Source organism: Anomalospiza imberbis, chromosome 26 (genome assembly GCF_031753505.1).
Source record: "Anomalospiza imberbis isolate Cuckoo-Finch-1a 21T00152 chromosome 26, ASM3175350v1, whole genome shotgun sequence".
NCBI classification, from domain to species: Eukaryota; Metazoa; Chordata; class Aves; order Passeriformes; family Viduidae; genus Anomalospiza; species Anomalospiza imberbis.
Window position 1 is genome coordinate 616,229 of NC_089706.1, and position 24,169 is coordinate 640,397.

Sequence of the window (24,169 nt, forward strand, 5' to 3'; positions counted from 1 at the left end):
GGCCCGGGGAGGAGCCAGCGGGGCGGGCGGGGACGGCCGGGCCCGGCAAAAGTTCCGGGAGCGCCGGGGCAGGTGCGGGGCCGGCTCCGGGAGTGTGCGTCCGGCGGGGCCGGGCCGGCTCCGGGCCGGGAGTGTGCGTCCGGCGGGGCCGGGCCCCTCGTGCGGGGCTGGAGCGTGTCCGCGGAAGGGAGCGGAGCTGGGACGCGGCTGGAGCCCCAGGAGCGGCTGGGAAGGGGCTCAGCCTGCAGAGGAGGAGGCTCAGGGGCGAGCTGTGCACAGCTCCTGCCAGGAGGGCACAGCCCGGGGGATTCGGGATCTCCTCGCAGGGAACGGGGACAGGAGGAGAGGGAACGGGCTCAGGCTGGGCTGGGCTGGGCAGGGCGGACATCGCGGGCAATCTCCCCATGGGAAAGGGGGACAGCAAGCGGGGACCAAGCGGGGGACGGGGCTGAGGGTGTTTCCTTGGGATGGAGGTGATGCTGCACCGCTCACACGGGACAGGACAGGACGGGAGTCACCAAGAGGTCACCAAGCACTGCCACAGCACCTTCGCCCCTTAAAAAGCTGCTCCTGAAACACAGCACTTCAAAGTGTGTGGGGAGCTTTGTTTATTTGTTTAGGAAACATGAAAAGAAAGAACTGTAACACTGAAGTGAAGTACACATGTAACTGACACGAAACAGACGAAGCACGGGAAGAGGAAGCAGTACACAAATGGTGTTTTTGTCACCGAGGTTTGTAAGTGACAGCAGCCACACAGGGATGATCAGGTCAGGAGTCCAGCGCAGTCACTGATCTGGCAGATAGCCTCATTAGCCCCAGCTTCCACTATAATTCAGCTCCAAACTGCACACTCCAGAAAAGCTAATGTTAACAGTCAACACATTTCAGGGGCTTTTTTTCCTCGTTAAGAATGTATAAATACCCCAGGAGGAGCTGTAGTCGCTTCCATGGTGGCAATGCCCGGCTCTCCCCGAGACGCAGAGGGATCTCTCGTGCTCCCGAGCACTGTCACCTCCTCACATCAGCAGGGACAGGACGAGGCCTGCAGCTGTCCCTGGGATGCTGCTGGTGAGGCTGCAGAGGACGGTGCCAGAAGCAGCAGCAGCACACCCACGGGCCTCCCCACACTCCCCCATCACCGCTTGCAAAACTTCAGGGACACGAGCAGATTCATTGAGGTCTGAGGCTACAGCAACAATATTTTAGCAGTCATGCTGCCTTTCATCCAGAACTCCAACAAAAATGCTAGATATTACTTGTCTGGCCGTACAGATGAGAAAATATTAAATGATTTATCCAAAATCCCCAGCAAGTGAGCGGCCAGGAGACACACGGAGCTGAGAGTCCCCACTCACCCTCTGTAACTGAAACCGCTCCAGTTCTCCCTCTCGCAGCTTTGTGTGTGCAGCAGAAATAAATACATGGCGCAGAATTTTGCTCCCAGGTACAATTTGTGGCTGCTGATACCGATCTGTAAATCCCTGTTTTTATGGCTTAAGAGGTGTCTCCTTCCCTGGGGACCACCGTGCTGGGAGGTGAATCAGTGCTTGACTGGAATGGCTGGAGGCAGGGCGATGTCAGCAAAGGATTTCCACACTTTGTCTCTGCAGGACTTGGCAGCAGTGAGAGGCACAGGGGGACAGTCGGGCTGGCAAAAGCATCTGCCTTGAAGGATGCTCAGCACTCGTGGTTGAGCAACTTGTTTCTTCAGAGTACAAACGTTATCGTGAAATCTGTGAACCTAGGAAGTTACGAGCTCAATGTTTAAAAACATGAGCCTGTGTCTGGAAAACAGGCAGGGACAAAATATCAGCAGTAACTTCTGTTTTAAAAGCTGTGTAAAAACATATGCCTATGGGCAGAAACTGCAAGGCATGCAATTCCTTTAACAGGCTCAGTGTACATTTGAGCATTCTGAAGGCTTTACCCCAAATCTCCTTTGAAATTAAAGCTTTAACAAGCTTTGCCCCAAATATCAACACATTTGCAGCTTTTCCCACTGAGCACCGACTGAAGAGTTTTATTGTATCCGAGGAATCACACACTTATCTATTTCATGGCTTGCAGACCATCTTCCAAGTTTCAAAACAATAAGGGTCCAGGCACACTGAGGGCCTGACTCAGCAAGACAGAACTCCTTTTTGATGTGTGTTCTGGGAAGGTTGACTTTTTCCCCCGTTTTCTGCAGGTTTGAGTGGAAGCTGATAACATTTATTGCTGAGTCAGACTTTGCAAGTACATGAAATTAGATCTGGATGAATGCGAACCTGGTTATGAAATGATTAGAAGAGGAGAAGCAGGTCCAAGTTCAGCTGAAATCAGAGGCACTTTTCCTAGTGACTCCTGCAGGGAATAAATCTGGATCTCGGTTTCTCCCAGCCCCAGTCCTGCCCTCCCTCAGGCAGGGCTCTCTCACTCCTGTCTGCTGCTCCTTATCTCTCGCCCAGCAGTGGGTTGCTCGTCAGCAAATCCAGTCTGTCAACAGGGTGTTCCATCCCGTGTCCACACCTTGTGCCTCCCTCGGTGCATCCCCCATTTCTAACAAATCCCATCACTGCAGGGACGTCTCCAGGGTGGCTGACAGCACTGACACCTGCCTGGAGGGCTGGAACCCGCTGACAACCCCAAACCAGGCGTTTCCACTCCACACCAACTCAGCAACAACGCAAGGTTAGGAGGCACAGAGAATCGATTCTCTGCATCCTGTCACATACAGGACACAGCCTGTAATGTCCTGGACACAGCCCAAGAAATCCAGTGACCCTTCCCACTGCAATTTTATTGAAAAAGGGTGTAATTTATCACAGCCCATCTGTTTATACAAAACAGGAGTTGCCACAATAGCTTCTTTCCTGAACTCTAGATCCATTCATATTAAATCACACCAAGATTTCACTCCCCTTTTCCTGCTATATGGCAGGGGTAACAGACTGAAAGGAAAACACTTATTTATCCCAGAACCTGCAACAGGATTGTGATTTTTCACCTGCTTTTGCAGCTGCGTTGCCGAGGTTGCACTGAGTCTTCTGCAGGCAAATTAATATGAAGTAGAATCCCTCAGGACTTCTTTTATTCCAAAACAATAATTGCCCCATTGGATAAATTGTCACAAGTTCAGCTGATGTAAATATGTAGCTAAGGCCCATTTGCTGATATAATGAAATTCAGAAACAATTTGTGATTTCATAATGACCTTGGATTCCTGGCTGATAGAATCAGAGGGCTGGAAGTAAATGAAAGTGGGTTTGACACCATGCAGGCTAATAACACATTATCCTTTTGCTCTGGCTGTCAGAAGTGAAGGTGCTGACTGCATCCTGCTCCTGTCCTCAGTGTCTGGACTTAAGCTGCACAAGGAAGGAGCTGGTGCTCTCTAAACTTACAATAATCATTCTTTAAACTCTAGTCAGGGAAGAATCAAGAGAAAAACACTCATTCCAAAGACCTTAACACAAGCCTTTGAAGTGCAAGCATAATATTTTCTTCACAGATGAGATTGCAGTGCATCATTATGAATAATGACTTAATGATGTAATTAACAGTGAGCACCCACATGGCTGCCAGCAGCTGCCCTGGCTGAGGGTCACCGAGCTCACACCTCACCTCCCACGCTGTCCTTGCCAGGGATCCGAGCAGAAAGGATCATTTAACACAGCCCAGCATCCCAAGCTCTGTAGGGCAGGAGAGCTCCAAGCCCTGGGCCAGTTCCCAGAGCAGACAGGACCAGATTCCCTGGAAGCCCCATCCCTGCTCCCACTGCAGGCCTGCCTGTTCCAAGCCCACTTTCTGGCTGGGGAGGCTGCCAGGCAGTTAGGCAGATGAGGGGGAGCTGTGGGGTCTGGGCAGGGATGGCTGGTCCCAAGGCAGGGCTCTGCCGAAGCTCCAGCGGGCTTCCAAAGGGAAAGCCTGGACTGGCTTTCCATGCACTGCAGCCCGGGGGCAGCAGGGCTGGGGCCATGCTCCTCCCCCAGCTCGTCCAGCGTCCCTAAAGTCCCTAAAATCACAGGGAAGGCCGGATCCCAGGGCACACACAGAGGTATTTTCCAGGTTTGAGCCCTAAGGATGTGAGCACAGGGACTGCAGAAAGGGTGAGGAGGTAGGAGCAAGGCCTCCCCTGCCAAAACCACCAGCAAGCCTGGGCTTTCCTCCTTTGTCACTGTTGCTCTGAAGGGGACATGCGATGGAGGGAGGCTTCTTATGCAGCTTCCCAAACATTTCCCTACCTTGAGGGCATGCCAGAAAAGCCTGGAGTCAGTCTGGTGTCTGCAGTTCTGCAGAGTCAGGAGAAAGGCAGAGGCTGATAGGGGTTTCTGGTTCAGGGGGTTTATAAATACCATCAGAGACTGTGAAACTCACTGGGGAAGGAAGCACAAATTCCACTTCCCGTGCTCAGCTAGGGCAGGGAGCTGCCAATTGCCATGCACAGGGGTTCCCATGGTTCAGTGTAACAGCAGCACAACGGGCTGCTCTTACTCTCTGCTTTCTGCAAGCAAGAATTTCCTTGTCCAAAGCTCTAGCAGCCTGGAATTTCCTACCAGAGGAGCCTGTGAAGGAAAGGACCCTCAGAGAGCTAAACATGAGAAGAGCCAGCAGCCTGGGCACCTCTCCTGGCTTAGCTCACAGGTGCTGGAGCTGTCTGAGTGAGCCTCCCCAGCAATGTGTCACCTGTGCATCTCCCCACTGCACAGCCAGCCTGGCCGCGGCACAGAGCTGCTCCCAGCAGTTTGCTGGGGCTGCTTCTGGATGGGAGATGTGAATTTGTCTTTCAGAAGCTGGGGCACACGATGGGAGATGGTCCCAGCTTAGGGTGGAATCTGAGCCAGCAGCGCCTCGGACTGAGACACGTTTGTAGGATAAATCCCCTGGGTAGGGTTGGGTGGCACCTCCACAGAGCCCCCAGAACACAGCCCAGGGCCTGGTTCTGCCCTACTAACCCCATCCACAGTTGGCAACGTGGCTTGGGCAAAGCTGCTGGATTTGCACAAGAAAAAGCCAAAGCAGAGGGGCCCAGAGCTCCCCAGCCCCTGCACAGCCACAGCCAGGAGAGGCCCGGTCTCAAGCAGGAAAAACTGGGACAGCAGAGCTCAACACGAGCAGTAACAAGTGTTGTTCTTTCAGCTGACAAACTGTGCTCACTGCTCAAAGGCAGCTGCAACCACACATTTTCTGTTACCCAGCCTCTTCCTGTGCAGCCCTGTGGAGCCAGGCACTCGCTCACCCCGTGGCCGGGCAGTGCCTCCTCCATCTCTGGGTACCAAACCTCCTCCTCCAGCTGCTTTCACCCATTTCTAGGGCAGCTACAGCTGCCATCTTCCTACTTTTGTTTTGTAAAATCCAGGCAGTAGAGTATAGGGAAGTTGGGGGAAAGGAAAGAAAAAAACAAAGATAGAATGGAAGTTAAAACGTAACTACAAGAGGAAGTCAGAGACATCCTTTGACTGGAGGTTTGGTGAAAACACAATGAGACAAGCATTGCCCTGAAATTAAACGTCATATATATTGAAATGAGAGAATGTCTAACTCAGTGAGTACTCCTTGCCATGTTTCCTTTCATGGGGTTTAAACACTTGTTTTCTTTAAACACAGTCACACAATGACTGTATTGTAGCCAAGGGGCAGTTTTTGATTAGCAGGTAAAACAATCCAGGTATTTGTCTATAGCTTCTGGAAGCTCTGTAAGAGCCATGGAGTTTCTCCATGACCTGTCCCAGCTAATGACTGGTTCCACTCAGGGTCAGTGCCAGTACCCAGGGGTCTGACCCCCCTCGTGCCCTCAGCCAGCAGCACAGGGCTGCAGGACAGGGTTTATAAAGGCATCAGTGAGGGAATAATGAACTCACCTGTACCTGGAGAAGAGATGTGTGTTTCCAATTAGTGCTGCTCTGCTCTCCTAGGAGAACTTAATCATGCCACAGCCCTGGAGACCCTCCAGCACCTTCATTCCTCCTGCTTCCAGGGGTTAGCAGGAGCTTGTCCAAAGCCAGCTGTGTCAGGAGAGGCAGCTCCTCAGCTGCCTTTAATAGCTGCTCTCTGTAATTATGATTACAGTAACACTTAGACTTTTGACAGCACTCTTTGTTTTCTGATTGCTTCCTGAACACAAGTGAATAACCCTGGCTTTGAGCCTCTTTCTCGAGAAGAGCAGGTATTTTCCTTGGGGAAGGCTGAATAAAGTAAAGCAAATGCTGAGTAGGAGGGAGCACGAGGCACCTGTGTCTGCTCACAGTGCTGAGCTTCCCCTCCCAGTACTGTCACCCTGGGTCCCTTTGGGCAGCAGCTGAGTGTCACAGCCTGAACCCAGCTCTGCCGTCAGCTGTCGCCTCCTCAGCGGATCATGAGTCACTTCCACTCCTGCTCTGACTCAGAAGCTTTGACTGGAAGCCGCCTGAGAAAGGCCTGGGTGTCCTGTGTGTCTCCCATCCTGCCCTGGTTCCCCCCGGGCCGGGGCCAGCGGTGCCACTGCCTCGCCAGGGCCGGGCAGTTCACCCAGGGACAGCTGGGCAGCGCACACGGATCTCCTCTGTGCACCCAGAGATTGTGGGGGTGGAAGCTCCCCACAAAGAGCCGTGCTGTCTGTGCCTCACCAGCAGCGTGCGTGGCTGCAGCCCAGCTGAAATCCCGGTGACATCCTCAGAACGTTTGGGTGTGCTTTGGTTCCCAACACTTCCCTCTGTTGCCCTTTGGAAGGAGAGTGTTTGCATAAATACCAGCAGATGCATTTGAAAATAACTCCTCTCCCAGCCCCAACGCAGCAGTGGAAGTGAGCAGAGATAAAACAGTTGCATCTGATGTGAGAAATGCAGCAGATGGGTTTGCCGGGAGCAGCCGGCCCGGGCAGGGATATTGTGGCTCACGGGCTGAAGGTGCCTCAGCACTCGTGGCAGGGACCGGGAAAAACCTGAACCAGTGACACCAGAGCGCTCAGGCCAGCAGTGACCTGAGCAGGGTGGGGACAAGCTGCCGGGCTTGGGGCCACCGCCGCCGTGGTGCCCGCTGGGACACGGGTGGGTGTGGGACTGAGTCCCGCCCGTCAGGCAGAGCCCACGAGGAGCCCCAGCGCCGCCCCGGCTTGCTGGCAGGGCTGGCATGAGGCTCCCGGGGCTGTTTTCCCAGGGAACAAGCATGCCAGGGATGAGGGCAGTTATCTGCCAGATCTCACTTTTACCCTAAACAGACAAAAAGTGTCCCAGGAACGGCTGCCCCGTTGGATAAACCAGGGTGGGAGCTGAGCTCCTGGGCTGATGGGGGCCGGCTCTTCAGGTTACCTTAATGACAGCAATCTCCACTTGTCTTTCCAGAGTTACAGAAACCGCAGAGGTATCAGAGCATTTAATCGCTTGTTTTACTGCCTGGGCTGTGTGTTGTGGTGAGGAGCTGCATTCCAGGCTGACGGCTTCTCCCGATGGCTCCTGTCACCACCGTGCGCTGCTGCCGGGCACATCCCCAGCGCAGCAGCTCTTTGGGCATGATCCCAACACAGCAGCTCCTCGGGCATGATCCCACCCCAGCAGCTCCTCGGGCACGATCCCACCCTAGCAGCTCTTTGGGCATGATCCCAACACAGCAGCTCCTCGGGCACGATCCCACCCCAGCAGCTCTTCGGGCACGATCCCACCCCAGCAGCTCTTTGGGCACAACCCCAGCACAGCAGCTCCTCGGGCACGCTCTCTGCAGGGCAGGATGAGGGGCAGCTCAGCACGGGCTCTCTGCTCCGGGCTCCATCCCTAGGCAGGATGAGGGGCAGCTCAGCACGGGCTCTCTGCTCCGGGCTCCATCCCTAGGCAGGGTGAGGGGCAGCTCAGCACGGGCTCTGTGCCCTCCCCGCTGCCCCCGTGCCTGCAGCCTCAGGCTGCGCTGGCCGAGAGCCACGGGCCGCTCGCCACCTCCAGAGACCCTGGCGGCACGCTGCGGCCTCTGCTCGCTCACACGGCGGCTCCCGGCGCTGGCTGTCCCGGGGATCGTCGCTCCTGCCCCCGGCAGCCCTGCCCTCCCGTCCCAGCTCGCCCGGGTCCCGCTCCCGACGGTGCCGGGCTCTCCCTGCGCCAGCCCCGCAGGGAAGCCTCGGGCGAGCAGCGTTTGCATCGCCCGGCTGCCGAATGAGCAAAGCCCAGCTCAGCAGTTTCGTCCCCCACGTGTTTGGACCGGAGTGGAAGTGAGGAGGAGCTGAGCAGATGGAAACAATAACACTTTATCTCCCCGTCCTTCCAGACGCGCGTTTCCCGTGCAGCCTCTTCAGCAGAGCCCGCCGGGGCTGTGCCAGCCCAGGTGCCAGGGCTGCACGAGGGCAGAGCTGCATCCCTCGCACGGGAACAGGGCTCTGGTGCTGTTATTCACCGGGGAACACGCTCCCTTAAATTCCCTTCAGTGGAATCCCTGCAGTGCTGCGATTCCTTCAGACAAATCTTAGGGGCAAACTCCAGATCCATCATGGTGAGGCTCCAAAACTTGCAGCAAGTATTTCAGAGTACTTTATTTCCCCCCAAATCAGGGCAGCAATCCTGGCAAGAAGTGTCATTAACAAAACTGTTTTCTACAGCAATGAGAGCTCTGTGTAAGGAAAAATAAATTGTTGTAAGGAAAAATAAATTCCTTTTTCTCATGAAGGAACCGAAAAACATCTCTGAGTTAATTGTAGAACAAAAGAGGCCTTGATTTCTGCCGTCCATCACGGAAAAGGTCGGATCCAAATATACATACATTAAAAATAAAAAGGTATAAACAATGCTTCCTTCCTAAAGAGCTTCCCTGGCAAACCTGGACCGGGCTGGCCCCCAGAACCCGGCTGCCTCCAGCTCATCTTCCTGTTGGTGGAGCTGAGCTCCTGGGGACGCTCCAGGCACCTCTCAGGACCACTTCCCTGGAAAATGGTTTGTTTTCAGTCCCTCTTTGATCAAAGAAAGGCCCAAAGGCTTTCCTTCCTGGCGGCACCTCTGTGAGTGGCTGCCCTCGGTGCTGTGTCCCGCTGTGGGGTGGCACTGAGCCTCCCTCCTTCCTCCTCTGCTCCAGGGCCCGTCAGCAGCCACTGAACCTCCCTGCAGAGCCCAGGCCAGAGGGAGCAAGCTCTGCAAGCCTGCGTGGGATCAGCGTGGCGACTGGGACCACTCTCCTCTCTGGTTCGGAGCCACCAGCTCCTTCCGAGGGCCTGTGGGGTTCGTTTGTCCGTTTGGAATTGCTGCTCCTCGGGGAAAAGCCTCTGCTTCCACCTCCGAGAGGATTAGTGCAGCCGCAGGACCAAATCCCTCTGTTCATCACACCGGGTAAAGCTGCAGCAAATAAATCCTGTTAAGCCACTGGGGCCACTCTGGGCTTACCCAGACAGAAACAGCAGCACTATAAATAAGATCTTGGTTTGATTAGGGAAATAAAGGCAGGAAAAAAGCACTTAAAAGATATCCAAAGGAAATATAACTCTCCCCCCCCAGTCATGCTGACAATGATGAATTAGTCCACGAATGCCAGTCAGAGAGTGAGTCATGATTCATAAATAAATTACAACAAGATATTCATAGAATCATAGACTATCCTGAGCTGGGAGGGACCCACAAGGATCATCAATCCAACTCCTGGCCCTGCAGAGGATGACCCAAAATCTTAAGAATCTTGGGAAATTCCTTGGTAATATTAATTTAATCTGGAACATTTGTAGCATGAGATGCCACTAAACACTCAAAAACCAGAGTAACTCAGTGAGCCTGTATCAAGCACATATATTTGTTGTAGTTGATAGAGCTGATTTCTGGCAGTGTCCACTCAACCCTTGTTGGAGACAAACTGATTTGGAGAAGCTGCTAAATGGGTTTTACACCCCGTGTTCTCAAGCCCCGGAGACAGGCAGGGTAGTGGCAGAGGGTGCTGCCTGTGCCAGGTGAGTTGTCCCCTCCTGAGGATGCTCATTGATGAGATAATGGCACTTTCCTCCCTTTCTTTTCAGAGAATGGCTGCTTTTGCAGTGCTTTGCAGTTAAATAATTTGCTGATGTTCAAAAATAAGAGCTGGGAAGGGAGCTCAGGGCCTTGGCTTTGTTGTTTCACCCCGTCCTGCCTCCCCCAGCCTGGCTGTACTGAGATGCAAAATTATCAGTGGAAGAGTTTATAAAATGTCAAAACAGTTCCTCTCCTGTCAGGCAGACAATTTGTGTAAATAGAGCCTCTCTAAAGAATCTCCTGCCAGCTTAAACCTCCCTTTCATCTCCCCAGGATTTATGGTATGCCATTTTCATGGAATTTTAAAACAGTCTCTAATGACGAGCGAGGATGGAAAGTTCTGTGCTGTGCAGTGGGATCCCGGATCTGCTGCCACCTCACAGGGCCGGGCAGAGGCTGTGAGACACAAACCCTGGTGATCTCCTCTCCTCACACGCAGGAGGTGGCTCTCCAGGGGGCTGGGTGATGGCTCTGCGTCGCTCTGCCACAAGCTGGGAAAGCGGCTCCAGGAATAAAATATTCCAAAAAGCCGCATGTCCCCAGTCAGGCGAGAGCAGCCGTGTGACTCCGCTCATCCCAGCCCGGCTGCTGTGGGGCAGGAAGAACTGGATAACCCGGGACTGGCTGCTCCCACGGGCTGGCAGGGATCACTCCCGTGTGCAGGAGTGCAGCTGGCATCAAACGGGGTCCTGCGCCAGCTGCCTGCACCCGCTCCACAGCCACACCCAAAGAAAACTCTAAAAAACTCCAGTTACGATGCGATTTATTTTAAAAACACACACAAATATAATTTGTCCAAGCCCCCGTCGCTGCACTCCTGCCCTGTTTGTACCTGGAATTCCAGGGGTGGCCAGCGGGAGCAGTTTCGAATCCCGCCCGCCTGCCCAGCAAAGCCGCTGGGCCATTCTGGTTTGGCAGCCCCAGCTCCTCCCCCACGGGCCGGCAGGACCGGCAAACACAGCTCACTCCCGGCTTCGGGGCTTTGAAAGCCAAAGCCACAGGAGAATCCGAGCCCAGCACAGCTCAAGCTCAGGGAATGGGATGTGGAAGGGAAGGGAAGAAGAGCTTTCCAGATCTGATTGTCCCCTGACTATTTGCTCTTGACAGCAGTTGAAATCATCTTTGGAAGCAGCCCTGCATTCTAAGGACCGTGAACTTTGCCTTTCAGCACAGCTCTGTGTGTGCCAGAGGAGGGGTTTCTTCAGGTTTTTGCATCAGTGAGAAAAACCAGCAGTGGCTTTCCAATATCGCTGTGCTCGTATTGGAGGGGCAAGGGAAAAAATCCCAAATGGGGAGTTTCAGAGGGAAATCAAAAGGGTTCCGCTCCTGTCCAGCCCTTTGCAGCTCTGTGCAGACCAGATTAACCCTCCTTTTACCTAGATGGGGAAAGTGAGGCGCAGTGACAGGACGTGTTCCCCCACACCAGGCTCCAGCCTCTCATTCTGGCTCGTAATTCACCAGCCCACAATCACTCCAGCTGTGATTCTGCTCCACACTCACATCCTCTCTCTGCCTTGCTTTCACTTCCTTCCCAGGCAGGGAAGAGCCAAGACAGAACTCGCCACTGCTTAGTTTAGGAGTAGCCTGGGGCTTTTCCCTATAAAATAAACATTAAATTTTGAAATCCAGAAAAAATCTCCTCCGCACCTCCTGGCACAGGAGCTGAAGCTGCTGGGATGTAAGGAAAGAGTGGGCACAGGCGTCCCGAAGCACGGAGGGGGCTGTGGCTGGGACAGCCTGGCACTGTGTGAGCCAGGCTCGGGCACAGCCGGCACCCACCGGGGTGCCAGGCAGGGCTCCCGGGGAGCTCACCTTCGAGGAGGCTGCTCTGTCCTCCCCGCGAGTGCTTCACAACAAAGGCAGACGTGGCTGCTGTTGACTCACAGGATAAGAGCATTGTTGTGGGATATTCTGTTTTCTGTGTGTCACTTAGACATAATTTTTTTCCAGCAAATTTGCTCTCCTCCCCTCCACCCCCAAAGTGAAAAGGGAATCTATGCTCAAAGCCGCAGCTGGGATTGCAGAGACCTTCCCTTCCTGATCCTTATCTCACCAGGATGTAGGAGGATCCCTCGGGGATAGCTGGAAGCCTTTCGCTGGAGCCATCCAAGAAACCAGTACAGCCTTTAAATGGCAAAGCCATCAAGTGCTGGGGAGCGGGATCCGAAAGCCTTTAACCCCATCACTGCGACTTCCCCGGGGCTCGCCCGGCTCTGAGCCCAACCTGCCGGCACGGGCTGCTCCTGGAGCAGGCTCCGCAGGCTCAGCTCGGTACCTAAAAATCCACCTTGGAATCCCAGTCTGCACCAGAGCCTTCGAGCGCCGCCTCCCAGCGCCGCTCCCGCCCTGGGCCGGCAGCGGAGCCGGGGCTGGGTCACCCCGAGCCGCTCCCGAGCCCGCCCCGCTCCCCCGTGCGGGGAGCGCTCAAGCGCTTTGCCAGCTGCGGAAACCTCCGGCCCTGTGTTTCCTGAGCCTGCGGCTGAAGGAGGGCAGCGGGAGAAGGGCCGAGCGCCCCCGGAGTGAGGATGCAGCACCCGCAGCACCCCAGGGCAGAGGGAAAGCCGTGTGCCCGTGCGGGGCAGGGACAGCAGGAGGGCACAGGCTCATCCTCCTCTGGTGACAGAGGAGTCACAGCAGCCCAGCACCCTGGCTCTGCCATGATTAGGGCAGGAAACAGATGCTGCCTGGGGAGGAAGCACCTGAAGAGTATCAGAGCACCTTGTGCCTGCCCCGGCAGGAACCTGGTGGGAACAGGGGGTACTGGGTGGAACCCCCCCGATTTGGCCCCAGCTGGGCTCGGTGGCATCGCCCTCGGACACAGTGTCCCCACGGAAAAGCACCTGCCTTTGGAGGACAAGGGAAGGGCAGGTGCATTGCTGTCAAATGTGAGCGCTGCTGGAATGCCCTGGCACAGGGGCTGCTCCATCCTCCAGCTCCAGCTCCGGCTGCCCGCTCCAGCCGGGCCAGGGCGCTCTCACAGGGTGGAGCCTCTGCTCCAGCACCCGCCCTCTGCCTTCACAACTTGGTTCTCTTTCTCCTTATCTGGATCTGGTTTGATTGGGAATTAATTTTTCCTCAGGTCAGGTCTGTTTTCCCCATGCTGGTAATGGCAGAGTCACCTCTCCCTGCCCTTACCTTCACCCAGGAGCCTTTGGTTTTTAAATGCAGCCCCCTTCAACACCCCCAGCCGAGCTGCCTCAGTTGTGACAGTGACTGGAGAGATTAACTGCACTGATAAGTGACCGCTTTGCAGCCAACTGTGCTGATATTTCTGCACCTCTAAAACGGCTTGAAAGAGGAACCTGTAACACTATTTCTTTATAAGTTGCTGCTAAGAAGGGAGCTTTCCTACATTCTCCTTTCAAAAGAGCTTCCCAAGGCACTTTGCTGACTCGAGGCTGCTGAAGGGATGCAGTGAGCTTCAGGAGGGGTCTCCAGAGAGGGGAACGGTTCCTGGATGCTGAGATATCTGCAGCTGAATTTCGCCTGAGTGCTGACGTCATGAAATAGCACAGAGGTTTGGATGCTGGAGGATCTCCGAACAAGCGAGCAGCGGCCACGGGAAGGAGCTGCAGCAGCAGCTCAGGATGCCAAACAGCAGCCTGGCCCTGAGCAGCCTGGACGGGGTTTACATCGGCACCGAGTGCCTGGTGGCTCTGCTTGCCACGCTGGGCAACATCCTGGTGATCTGGGTGGTGAGGCTGAACGCGGCGCCCCAGAACACCACGCTCTATTTCCTCGCCTCCCTGGCGCTGGCCGACGCCGCCATGGGGCTCCTGGTGATGCCCCTGGCCATCGTGGTGAGCCTGGGCATCTCCGTGCCCGCCTACAGCTGCCTCTTCATGTGCTGCCTGCTGGTGATGTTCTCCAACGCCTCCATCCTGTCCCTCCTGGCCATCGCCATCGACAGGTACCTGCGAGTCAAGCTGCCCACCAGGTGAGGCTGCCCCACCTCGGGCTCCTCTGTCCTCCTTTCTAACCTTTCATTACTTTAATTACTTGACGTGGATGCTTGTGCCTCAAAGCCCACCTGGGATGAGCTTTCCAGAGAGCCGGGGGTGCTCGTGGACAGCTCGGTGTTGTCAGGTGTGTGAGAGCAGAGTGTGGTCACAGGATGCATCTGTGGACAGACTGTTAGATTTTCAGCACTTGTTAACTGCACAGGATGCTGACTGTGTTACAGGGTTTTTTTTAGGTTTCTGAGGCTTGTCTTTTAAATAAAATTCCTTTTAGTATTTGCTGAAAATACAAAAGTAGTAGCAAACTTATTAACAGTTAACTGAAGTCACTCACCGTTTACATTTAAATGAAAAGTACACAAGCTAGAAAAGCAAGCATAACCTCAAGCATCCAAGAAGTCATGTTTTATAATGGGAAAGGACCTATGAAGCTGAAGAATGAATTTTAGCCCTAAAAATGGCATAAACAAAATAAAAAGAGGAAGGTACACCCAAGGAAGCCAAAAAATAAGGTAGGACTTGCAACAGCAGCAAAGCAATATCCTGGCAAGAGGAGAACTAAGATCATAATGAAACAAGAAATAAAATAGATTAAACTTCCAGTTATAAACAAGGGAACTTAAAGCACAGTTCTTACTGATGCTGCAAAGTAACTGTTACAAATGAAGAGTTGGGGCTTGTCTCAAGATAGAATTTGGGTTGCCCACAAAAAAAAGTTAATGCTTAATTTTCTAACAATGATCCTGCAGTACCTGAATAAGCGAGTCCATCCTTAACTACCTTAAAACGTTTCTCTTTAACATGACCTGGGATTTCTTCCCCTACAGATATAAAACAATCTCTACAGAGAGGAGAGTTTGGTGGGCCTTGGGGCTGTGCTGGTCCCTGTCCCTGCTGGGAGGGCTCATCCCCATGTTTGGCTGGAACAAGGCAGGCCCCAGGAGCTCCAGCTTCCTCAGGTGCAGGTTCATCTCTGTGATGAGGATGGATTACATGGTGTATTTCTGCTTCTTCACGTGGACCCTCGTGCCCCTGCTCATCATGTGTGCTCTGTATGCCGAGATCTTCTACATCATCCACACAAAGGTCAGCCAAGGGGCCAGTGTGAGAGGGGCTGGGGCTTTCTATGGCCACGAGTTCAAGGCAGCCAAGTCTCTTGCACTTGTTCTCTTCCTGTTTGTAATCTCCTGGCTGCCTCTGTGCATTATAAACTGTGTTTCCTATTTTTACCCCGAGTCTCAGATCCCCCCATATTTGACATACTTGGCAATCCTCTTATCCCATGCCAATTCTGCCATGAACCCCATTGTCTATGCCTGCAAGATAAAGAAGTTCAAAACCACATACCTTTTAATTTTAAGGACCTACATCCTGTGCAAAAAGCCAAACCCAGCTCTTACAGAGCAAACAACAGACCCACAGTCATAAATAAAGGTTGCACTTGCCAGTGAGTACCAGACCCCTGATAAACCACCTGGCTTCACTAAGAAACTCTTGGAAAACTGCAGCCACCTGTGGGTCTGAAGCTGCTCTAAACCTCTATGTGAATATATGTCTTTATGTAATATAATTTCTAAACACAGAAGATGGAAATTTTCTCTGGTTGGGGGTTTTGGGTTTTTTTTAACATGAGGATTGGTTGAGTTGATTGAAAAACAGGATGTGTTCTTTGCTGTTGACAATCCAGCAGCTCACAAGCTCACTGACTGCTCTTGTCTGTCCATTCAGACTAAACTTGAGTCTGGTCAGCTTGGGCTTCATTCAGCCAGTGTTGTACGTTTTTATGAGTAATAATAAATAGTAGATGGATTTTACATTAATTCTGCCTGCTGAGTCCTCCCATGACAACAAAAACCTGCCCCGTTTCAGTCAATGTCCTGCCTGGGATGGCACCCAAGTTGCAGTTACACCACAGCTGACACAGCCCATATTTAGGGAACACGGGTCAAACTGAAAAGAGGTTGTTAAAGGCCAGGCTCTTTTTTTCTCCATCTTCAAATAATAAAAGTGGTCTAGAAAAAGCAGAAAGGTAGTGCACCTGAGGGACCCCAGCCCACAGCTCACCTTCTAGTGAGGGAGGGAGCTGCTCCCCCTATTTTCTTTATTAAATAGAGCTTGAAGGAGCGGCCAGGACTGAGGTGAGAGCAGAGAACAGCAGCACAAGGAGCACAGGTTGCTCTGCTGACCCTGTGAAAGTCCGTGGCCAAACCCACACCACCAAATTTCAGCGCATCCGAGCGCCTGGTGACACTCCGCAGCGGCCCCCGAGGCTCAGCAGCTGCTGGGAGGCGGCAGCACAGCCCGGAGGGGCCGGAGCCCTGCTCGGTATCCGGGGCTGGAAGGCAGCAGGGGCATCGCAGCCAGTCCCAGCCCCAGCCCCGGCCTGGTGCTGCCATCCGGTGGCACCTCCAGCCCTGCTGAGACACTGCCACCCGTGGCAATCATCCCCGTCCATGCACAGATGTGGCAGGCACATTCTTCTCTCTCTCAGGATATTTCATAGAGGAGCACAGAGACAAAGAAAGAGAAAACAATTTCTATTCCTGCTCCTTGTTTTTCCCATGTGGAATGTGCCTGGAGAATTGTTCACCTGGGGTGATTGCTTGGTTGGGTTGTGGTGAGGATTGTTTGAGCTGATGGCCAATCCAACCCACCTGTGGCTGCACTCTCGAGAACAGGGTGACAAGTTGTGTTAGTTAGATATGGGAGTTAGAAAAGCAGGAATGTAGTTTTAGTGTCTCCTTTAAAGAGTATATGAATGTATTATAGCACAGTTATAATAAAAAAATCATTCAGCCTTCTGGACTGGAGTCAGACACCAGCATTTCTTCCCACCGGGTTCACCTGCATTTACAATACACAGGGAACGATTTTTACTCTGTACTTAGAACACTGTGGCTAATAACATGTGAATGAACATTTCCAGAGATTTTGGTTGTCACACTGTGATTGTGCATTTCTTTTATGGGATCCAACCAGGAAGCAGAGATCCAAACATTTCATTATCATCACTTCAATAACAGAAAATAACTAAGCAGAGCACTTGGCAATCAAAACAAAACAAAACAAAATGTTAGAGTTGGTGACAGAAAAAGGAGAAAAGGGAAACATAAGGGCATGTTATAGATGATGTGGATAGATGCAGAGAAACATTTTCATTTCTCAGTTCTCTCTGGTAGTTCTCACAAATGGAAACTTTACTAGGGCAGGGAGATTTCTACAGATGAGGAAATCCTGTACAGAAACTCTCCATTTGCCCACAGCTGTTGGCAGGCAGTTTGGAACAGGAGACCATTTCCTGTCATAACTACAAAAAGAGCTGTGTTACAGAGGGCATGGGGGCATTCCCAGGGCATTCCCTTGGTGTAACATCCTCGTGGCTTTTGATGTCCAGAAAGTGGGAACATTTTTATTTCATCTGGAATTTCCTTATCACACAGACAGTGGTGTCCTGCCCCGCTTGAAGACCAGAGTGCTGTAGGTCACTTCATTCTGGGGATGTGAGAGAAGCCACAGACATTAGAGAGTGCACAAGCACTGCAGGTCAGCAGGAGTTTCCCACTTGTGCCTTGTCCTCAACACCACACACCTTTAACAGCCTGTCCCTGCATGGGGGAAATTGGCAAATGCTGGTTCATCCCACTGGTCAGTCTGGCTCAGGGCTCTGGGCAAAGTCTCCTTTAGGGGCTTCCAAAGAATTAATATCACAGAGGAAAACTGCAGAAATGCTTCCCCTTTAAAAAGATTTCTCCTAACCTGGCTTGTCAGTGGTTAAGCCCCAGAACCCCTGAAGTTGCCAAAAGAAGTGCTGAGTAACAGTTCAGTCTCAAAGGTGACTTTTCTCCCTCCCACCCCAAATTAATATTTACCACACGGTCAAGAATGTGAACTATCAGCATAAAGCATTAGAAATCACAGTTGTGACATTTACCTGGGTGTTCCTAAGAGATTCCTCAGACTTCATCTGGGAGAAAGTCTCCTCTTGTAAATTTTGGTGGGATCTTTTGGAACCTAGGAAGGAAAGGGATCCCAGTCTCAGGTGTTTGCAGACAGCAATGCAAGGGAGGCTGCAGAGGGGTGACAGACAGGTGGTGTGTAACCCCTGGCACAGCAAAGTGGCAGTTTGGGCTGCCAGTCCCTGCCCACCTGTTGGAAGTGGCCAGGATGAATTCAGTGCAGCCAGGATTAGGATGAGAAAAGTCCACAGCCAACAAAAACCCCCACAATTCACCAGTGGCACAGTTAATTCTTTCCTGAAAACGCCGCTGGTGTAGGAGTGTGTCCCCTGTTGACAAGTAAACAAGGTACCCTTTGTCTCCTTAAAAAGGACAAAAGCCCAGAAGGTTTTCTCTTTAATTTGGTTAAAAAACACCTCATAGGCCTTTGGGGACTTCACCTCAAACTTAAGGATAGCCAATGGGACAGAAGCCAAAAAAGTCCCACCTAAGCAATTCCCTAGAAAAAGAAGAGAACAAAAGAAGAAAATCGCTTTTGTGAGATGTTTTAGCAGGAGCAAGAACCTCTTGCCCTGGCTCGGTTTTTCTCTGTAAAGAGCTTTTTTTTTTCCTTTTATTAAAACTTTTTGTTTCCAACCCTGTCACAGAAGCCATCCAGCTTCTTTTAATGCCACCTGAGGTAGCTGAGCTATCAAGGGTATAATGCTTGTCTCTGAGAGCTTACAAGACCTGGCTTGAAGAGAAAAAGCATTACCCTGGGGTGATTCATGAGGAGTTACTGCCAGGGATGAGCTGCTCATCAACACACAATTATTGAAGGCAGACATTATCTGAGCAACCTCTGCAGTCACCATCACCCTGCTGGTATGCCCTCGACTGTGTCACTCACTTCTCCTGAAGAGGAAGATGATTGCAAAAACCAGGACAGTCAGGAGGATGCCAGAGATGAAGGCCAGTGACATGTAGAGTATTTCATGGCTGTTGATACATAGGAAATCCTGTCAGAATCTCCACTTTCAACAGAGGGACTGAAGCTTCAGTAGTGCTCAAATTCACCAAACTTTATGGAGTGTAACATTTATCCCCAGCCCCATGAGATTAACATGTGTGCATCTGCATTGAGCATCTCTAGGAATCACCCACCCAGTGCACAGACCAGGCAATTCTAACCAAATTTTAACCCCCCAACTTGTTAAATATGTCATATAGAACCCTTCCCTTGCAGAAGGAGGCTGCAGTCTCAGGGAACTCTGGATTTGAAATCAGGAAATAAAGGTGCAGCATTTACTTATTAGTCCAGCATGAGACTTCTGCAGCTTTGAAATCATCTGTAGGGGTGTAGACAGTGGTGGGGACAGTGCTGGGGACAGTGGTAGTAGTAAAGATGGGTTCTGGTGCAACTGCAATAGAAAAAAAATGATCACAAGCTTGTTTTAGAATGTGCAAATGTCTCCTGTAGTACTACAAGCAACTAGAAGCACATGGGGGGCTGTGTCTGTGCAGTCTGTCTGAAAGTGGAACTACCAGACAGGAAAATTCTGCTGCTCAGATGATGACTGTGCCAGGCAGCCTCTGGCAGCCATGCAGTTCTTCCTCAAACACCCCCAGTGCTGAGCCTCCCCAGAGCAGCCCCTGGGCAGGACAGCAACACTGCAGCTAAGGGAATTCCTTAAAAAATAAAATACCTGGGGCTGCTTTCGAGGAAAAGCTTCCCATTCTCTCAGAGCATTAACTGACAGGAACTGAAAGAAAGGGAAAGAGTTGTATTTATATACATATACACATAAGCACAAAAACCTGGTTACCCTCTTCTAACTCAAAAGAATTGATTCATTTTTTATCCATTTCTTGGAAATCTTATTAAAAGTGTCACAAAGCCACTCAAACCTGGCAGTTCTGCAGCACCAACCCCTTCCCAGTGTCTTGTTCCTGAGCACACGAGTTCACTGCTCCCTGACGGGCACGGTCCCTTTTCCACCCAGAAAATGAGGATATTTAATAACTAAAAAGCACCTACAGGATGATTTTTGCAGCAGCTAAAACCCTATGAACAGTTTCATGATCAGAAGCAGCTTTGAAAAGTTCCTCCCTTGGTGTTTTTGTTTAAGTTAAACTGACTTTTCCCACCAAAATAGCAACAGTAACTTTCTTCACCAATTTGTGTGTGGAACCTTAGAGATAGGGATTCCAAAAGATATTCCCCACAATGGCATTTCTCACCACTTGCTTTGCAAACCGTGGATCGTGAACAATGTGAAAATATTACACCATGAAAAGAAACACCCTGTTCTCTGCTGCTGCCACTTTTCCTACTGCATCCCATTGTTGCCACATTCCAGAGGAGTCAAACCATGAAACCTCCCAGTTTCCCACACCAAACCTCACAGGGGGCTGTGTTTGTAATCATAAAAGAAACAAGAAATGATAGAGCTCCATCTTACCTCCCACCATGGAAGCGCTGCTGGAAAACTCCCCAAGCGTCAGCACACCAGTGTAACCACTTGCCTTGTGAGAACAATCTGTCACACCAGCTAAAAACTCGAATGTCAATCAGATGTGGGCTTACACAATTGTGGAAGTTAAGCAACTTCACTTTTTAAATTTAAATTGACAAAAAACAGGAAACCATGAAAGACACCTGCATTCTCTGGAACTGTTAGTCTAAAAAAAAGTAAGGCAGGCTCAGCTTAGGTTGGCTTTAAGGTTCTTGCCTCTAAAGAACATTTCGGTGAACTGATGTGTAATAAGTACAAGAAAATCGTGTTTCTTAACCCCACTGAGAAATGGGATTGCAGGCACCCCTCAGTCTGCCCACTCGGGTTTATGGCTCCATGAATCACATCTCAGCACACACAGGAGGAGTTTACTTATGTGTGTGCTTTGCTGGGATTTTTAACAAATTCCCTCACAGGAAAGCTTCCAATAAAAAGGAAACGAGCAGAGTTATGGAAGTCCAGAAAAACTCCTCTGGAATAAACGTACCCATTTCTCTGTTTTAGACTGAGTGCTGACATGGCCAGCTGAGGGAAAGTTTTCAGGAGCTGGTGACGCATTTCCTGCCCAAGCACTCTTTTCCCAGACCCAAACTCTTTCAACACTTGACAAGGCTTTATGGTGAAAGGGGGATTCCAGCTCCTTTTAGAGAACAAGAACATTCACCCAGAGCTCCTCCCAGCACGGGGCCAGGTCAATGGCAGCACAAATCATTTTTAGATGATTTTAGAACATGTGTACAAGGACAGCAGGTATCTGGGGCTGCTATCACTCAGAATTCTAACACAGGGATCAGTCTCAGCACTGGGATTATTCTCTGTGAAGGTCTGTATCTTTGGAAGTGTTCCTGACCAAACAGGGAATCCAACAGGATCTCACACACTGTGGTTCCAACTCGTCCCCCACCACAGATCAGCTGTAGTGGTTGGTGTGACCATCCAGTGACTTCAAACACAAACAGGCAGGGACTGTTGCTAGTGAAAGACAGCAGAGGGTTTTTTTTTTTGTCCGTTTAATGATATTTTAGAGTCATACAGTTTCCAAGAGGAGGTACTGGGACATGTCAGTGGGCTCAGACTGCTCACACAGCTGCGTGGGCACTCTTGGACAGTGCCTTCAGGTCCAGGATGCACTTGGCAATGCTTTCCTTCTGCTGCAAGAGACAGGAAACAGACTTCAGGAGGCATTTCAACAAGAAAACAGACATTTAAGTGCATTCTAGAAAAACCTTTCTAGACCTGTAAGTTACCAAATGAGAGGGATGCAATTATAGCCCATGAAGTCAGAGATTCACATGCAATAAAGCACAGATTCCTGGAATCCCAGAAGGTTTGGGTTGGAAGAGATCTCAAAGCTCATCCAGTCCCACCCCTGGCCAAGGTTACCCATCACCTCGTGAGCCAGGATCCCTGAACAGCACATCTTTGTGCAGGCTAAAACCTAAAGCAGGTAAAACCCAGCAAGTACCTGCTGAGGTGTGATGCTCTGAACAACGCTCTTCTCCACCCACTGGACCATGTGGTCCAGCTCTTTCTGCCGCTTCAGGGTCTGCATGGCCACCTGGTAGTCCAGCCTCTTCTTCACCTCGTTGTACACCATCATTAAGCGCTCCCGGTAGTTGGTTTCCAGCAGCATGGCAACGTTGTTCTGCAAGAGAGCAGGAGACAAGAGGCTCAAGCCTGGCAGCAGACCATGCTGTGTGGCAGGAGCCCAGCAGGGCAGGCTGCCCTGGCACTGAGCAGCAGCAGAGCAGCAGCAGCGATGCTGCCCTGCTCACCCGCTTGGCGTCGAACAGGTAGCTGCGGCCTTCCGCCCGCCACTGCTCCTTCTTCTCCTGCTCGATGGCCGTCTGCAGGGTCTGGATGGTCTCGTTCTTCATGGCTAAAACTGTGGCCATCTTCTCCTGCAAGAAAGAAAGGACTCCACGCTTCAGGGCCAGATGCAAGGAAAACAAGTGATCTGCAGTTAATCCTGAAATGCTGCATTGAGCTGTGAGAAATGTCTGTGTGAACTGCCCTGTGCCAGGGCTGAGGCTATGCCAGCAGAGGAGAACGCGGGCTGAGGACCAGTCATGGAATCCCAGACTGGTCTGGGTTGGAAGGGAACTTAAACCCCATCCAACCCCAGCCCTGCCATGGCAGGGACACCTTCCGCTGGCCCAGGTGCTCCCAGCCCCAGTGTCCAGCCTGGCCTTGGGCACTGCCAGGGATGCAGGGGCAGCCCCAGCTGCTCTGGCACCCTGTGCCAGGGCCTGCCCACCCTGCCAGGCAACAATTCCTTCCCAGCATCCCATCTATCCCTGCCCTCTGGCAGTGGGAAGCCATCTGTACTTTAACAAAACCATTCCTTCCTAAGGACTGCAAAGTTCCTTCATTACCTCGTTAAGCTTGTCAGCAAAAGCTGCGACATCACCCCCAAACTTCCTGATGGCATAAATGACGACTGCCAGTATGCAGGTAGCCGCTACTGTCTCGTGGTTAACCACGTAGATCTCCTTGGAAAGAAGGTAGAGCAGGAGGCCAGTGCCCAACATGTAGGGCCCTACAGGAGAAATAACGCAGCGTTACTTGTGTAAAGCACAAGGAGGCTCAATAAACTCCAGCACCTAACAGGGAGCTACTATAAAGGCTCACAAGGTCAGGGAGAAGTGCTCTGTTTTACCAGGACAAAGAGCAGAGCCACAATTCCACCTGGGAAAGGTGCCACAAGGAACCTCACTGCAAGTGGAAGCAGCTTGCACCTGGCATGGGAGCTGTGGCTTCTGCTCATTCAGAAACAAGCAGAATTTACATTTTTTAAAGACCAACAGGCAACTAAATCTTTCTACAAAATCAAGCTCATGGAATTCTTTCAACCATTAGGTGTCTAGAGCCAGGAGTCCTACAGTGGCTTGTTCTTCACAAGCTGCACATGCAAAATACTCACCTTCAGTAAGATTTTACCTTTTCAGCAGCCAGAACTGGTGAACAGAACCATGTAAAAATAGCTAAAAATGGTAAAAGTCTGTATTAACCTGTGACTCCTGTTTTAGGGTAGAGAAACTGGAAAAACTCCTCAGGGATCAAACCATGACGAACTTCTCCTCCCTTCTCAGGCAGAGGTGGCACAGGAGCCAAACTCCGCTGAGTTGTGTGCAGTGGTCTTGTGGTGTGCAACACCCTGTGAACAAGGAGAACATTTCAATTGCGATTCTTACTTAAAAAACAGACAGAAGCAGTCCCCCAGACCACCCCCAGCTGAGGCTCGAGCACGTTTCCAATTAAATAAGTAGGTAGCTGGTGAGGCCCGGCACAGGGCGCCCCATCCCTGGCCGAGTCCAAGGCCGGGCTGGACCCGCTCTAGGAGAAGGTGTCCCTGTGCCCGGCAGGCGGCGGAACTGGATCAGCTCGAAGGTCCTTTCCGCCCCAGCCCAGTCCGCGACCCGAGGAAGGTGTTATTACCGGACACGCCTCCTCCCGGGAGGTGGGTGGGACCACATAACCTCCAGAAGTCCCTTCCCTGTGCTCCCGCAACGTGAATGAGAAAAATGTGAGACAAAGCCCCAGAATAACGCCGTCTAAGCACAAATCCCGGCCGGTGCCCGCGGGGCTCCCCCGCTACTCACCCCACGGCGACGGGCGGCGGCAGCGCCCTCAGCGCGGCGGGGGCTGAGGGGACAAGAGGGCAGAGAGCGCGTCAGGGCAGAGCTCGGCCGGCACCCCCCGCCCGCCACCCGCTCCCCCCGAGCGGCGGCGCCGCCCGCGGCTCACCGGCTCGCAGGACGAGGCGGGACAGCATGGCGGGGCGGGCGGGGGCCGTGAGGAGCGGCGGGGGCCGTGAGGAGCGGCGGGGGCCG

The 24,169-nt window shown here is 52.0% G+C and overlaps 2 protein-coding genes and 1 long non-coding RNA gene across 5 annotated transcripts; 1 reads left to right on the forward strand and 2 right to left on the reverse strand.

Annotated features, from left to right (window-relative positions):
* The first annotated feature begins 13,511 nt into the window (after nt 1-13,511).
* On the forward strand, nt 13,512-15,632 carry ADORA3 (adenosine A3 receptor). The gene is given in 3 exon segments (XM_068173430.1): nt 13,512-13,863; nt 14,713-15,269; nt 15,272-15,632. Coding segments are annotated over 3 exon segments (972 nt in total). The 5' UTR covers nt 13,512-13,513; the 3' UTR covers nt 15,337-15,632.
* Nucleotides 15,633-17,019: 1,387 nt separating this feature from the next.
* Nucleotides 17,020-20,566, reverse strand: LOC137462773 (uncharacterized). Of its 3 annotated transcripts, none has more exons than XR_010993774.1 (4): nt 19,527-20,566; nt 18,731-18,819; nt 17,817-17,896; nt 17,020-17,377 (listed from the first exon to the last, which is right to left on the reverse strand). It is a non-coding gene; the product is annotated as an uncharacterized lncRNA (long non-coding RNA). The 3 variants fall into 3 exon arrangements; XR_010993773.1 differs by lacking the exon at nt 19,527-20,566 and adding an exon at nt 19,130-19,201; XR_010993772.1 differs by lacking the exon at nt 19,527-20,566 and having other exon boundaries at nt 18,731-18,945.
* A 728-nt stretch (nt 20,567-21,294) lies between these two features.
* ATP5PB (ATP synthase peripheral stalk-membrane subunit b) lies at nt 21,295-24,162 on the reverse strand. Its single transcript, XM_068173433.1, has 7 exons — nt 24,084-24,162; nt 23,939-23,981; nt 23,348-23,493; nt 22,712-22,875; nt 22,112-22,237; nt 21,802-21,981; nt 21,295-21,487 (listed from the first exon to the last, which is right to left on the reverse strand). The coding sequence occupies exons 1-7, from the start codon at nt 24,109-24,111 to the stop codon at nt 21,416-21,418; spliced, it is 759 nt and encodes a 252-aa protein (XP_068029534.1). The 5' UTR covers nt 24,112-24,162; the 3' UTR covers nt 21,295-21,415.
* Nucleotides 24,163-24,169: the final 7 nt, after the last annotated feature.

Coding starts and splice junctions, on each gene's coding strand:
- ATP5PB (XM_068173433.1), bottom strand. CDS start 24,111: ATGCTGTCCCGCCTCGTCCTGCGAGCCG. Junction 23,982..24,083: donor CCGCCTCGTCCTGCGAGCCG/GTGAGCCGCGGG, acceptor TTGTCCCCTCAG/CCCCCGCCGCGCTGAGGGCG. Junction 23,494..23,938: donor CCGCCGCCCGTCGCCGTGGG/GTGAGTAGCGGG, acceptor CCTTGTTCACAG/GGTGTTGCACACCACAAGAC.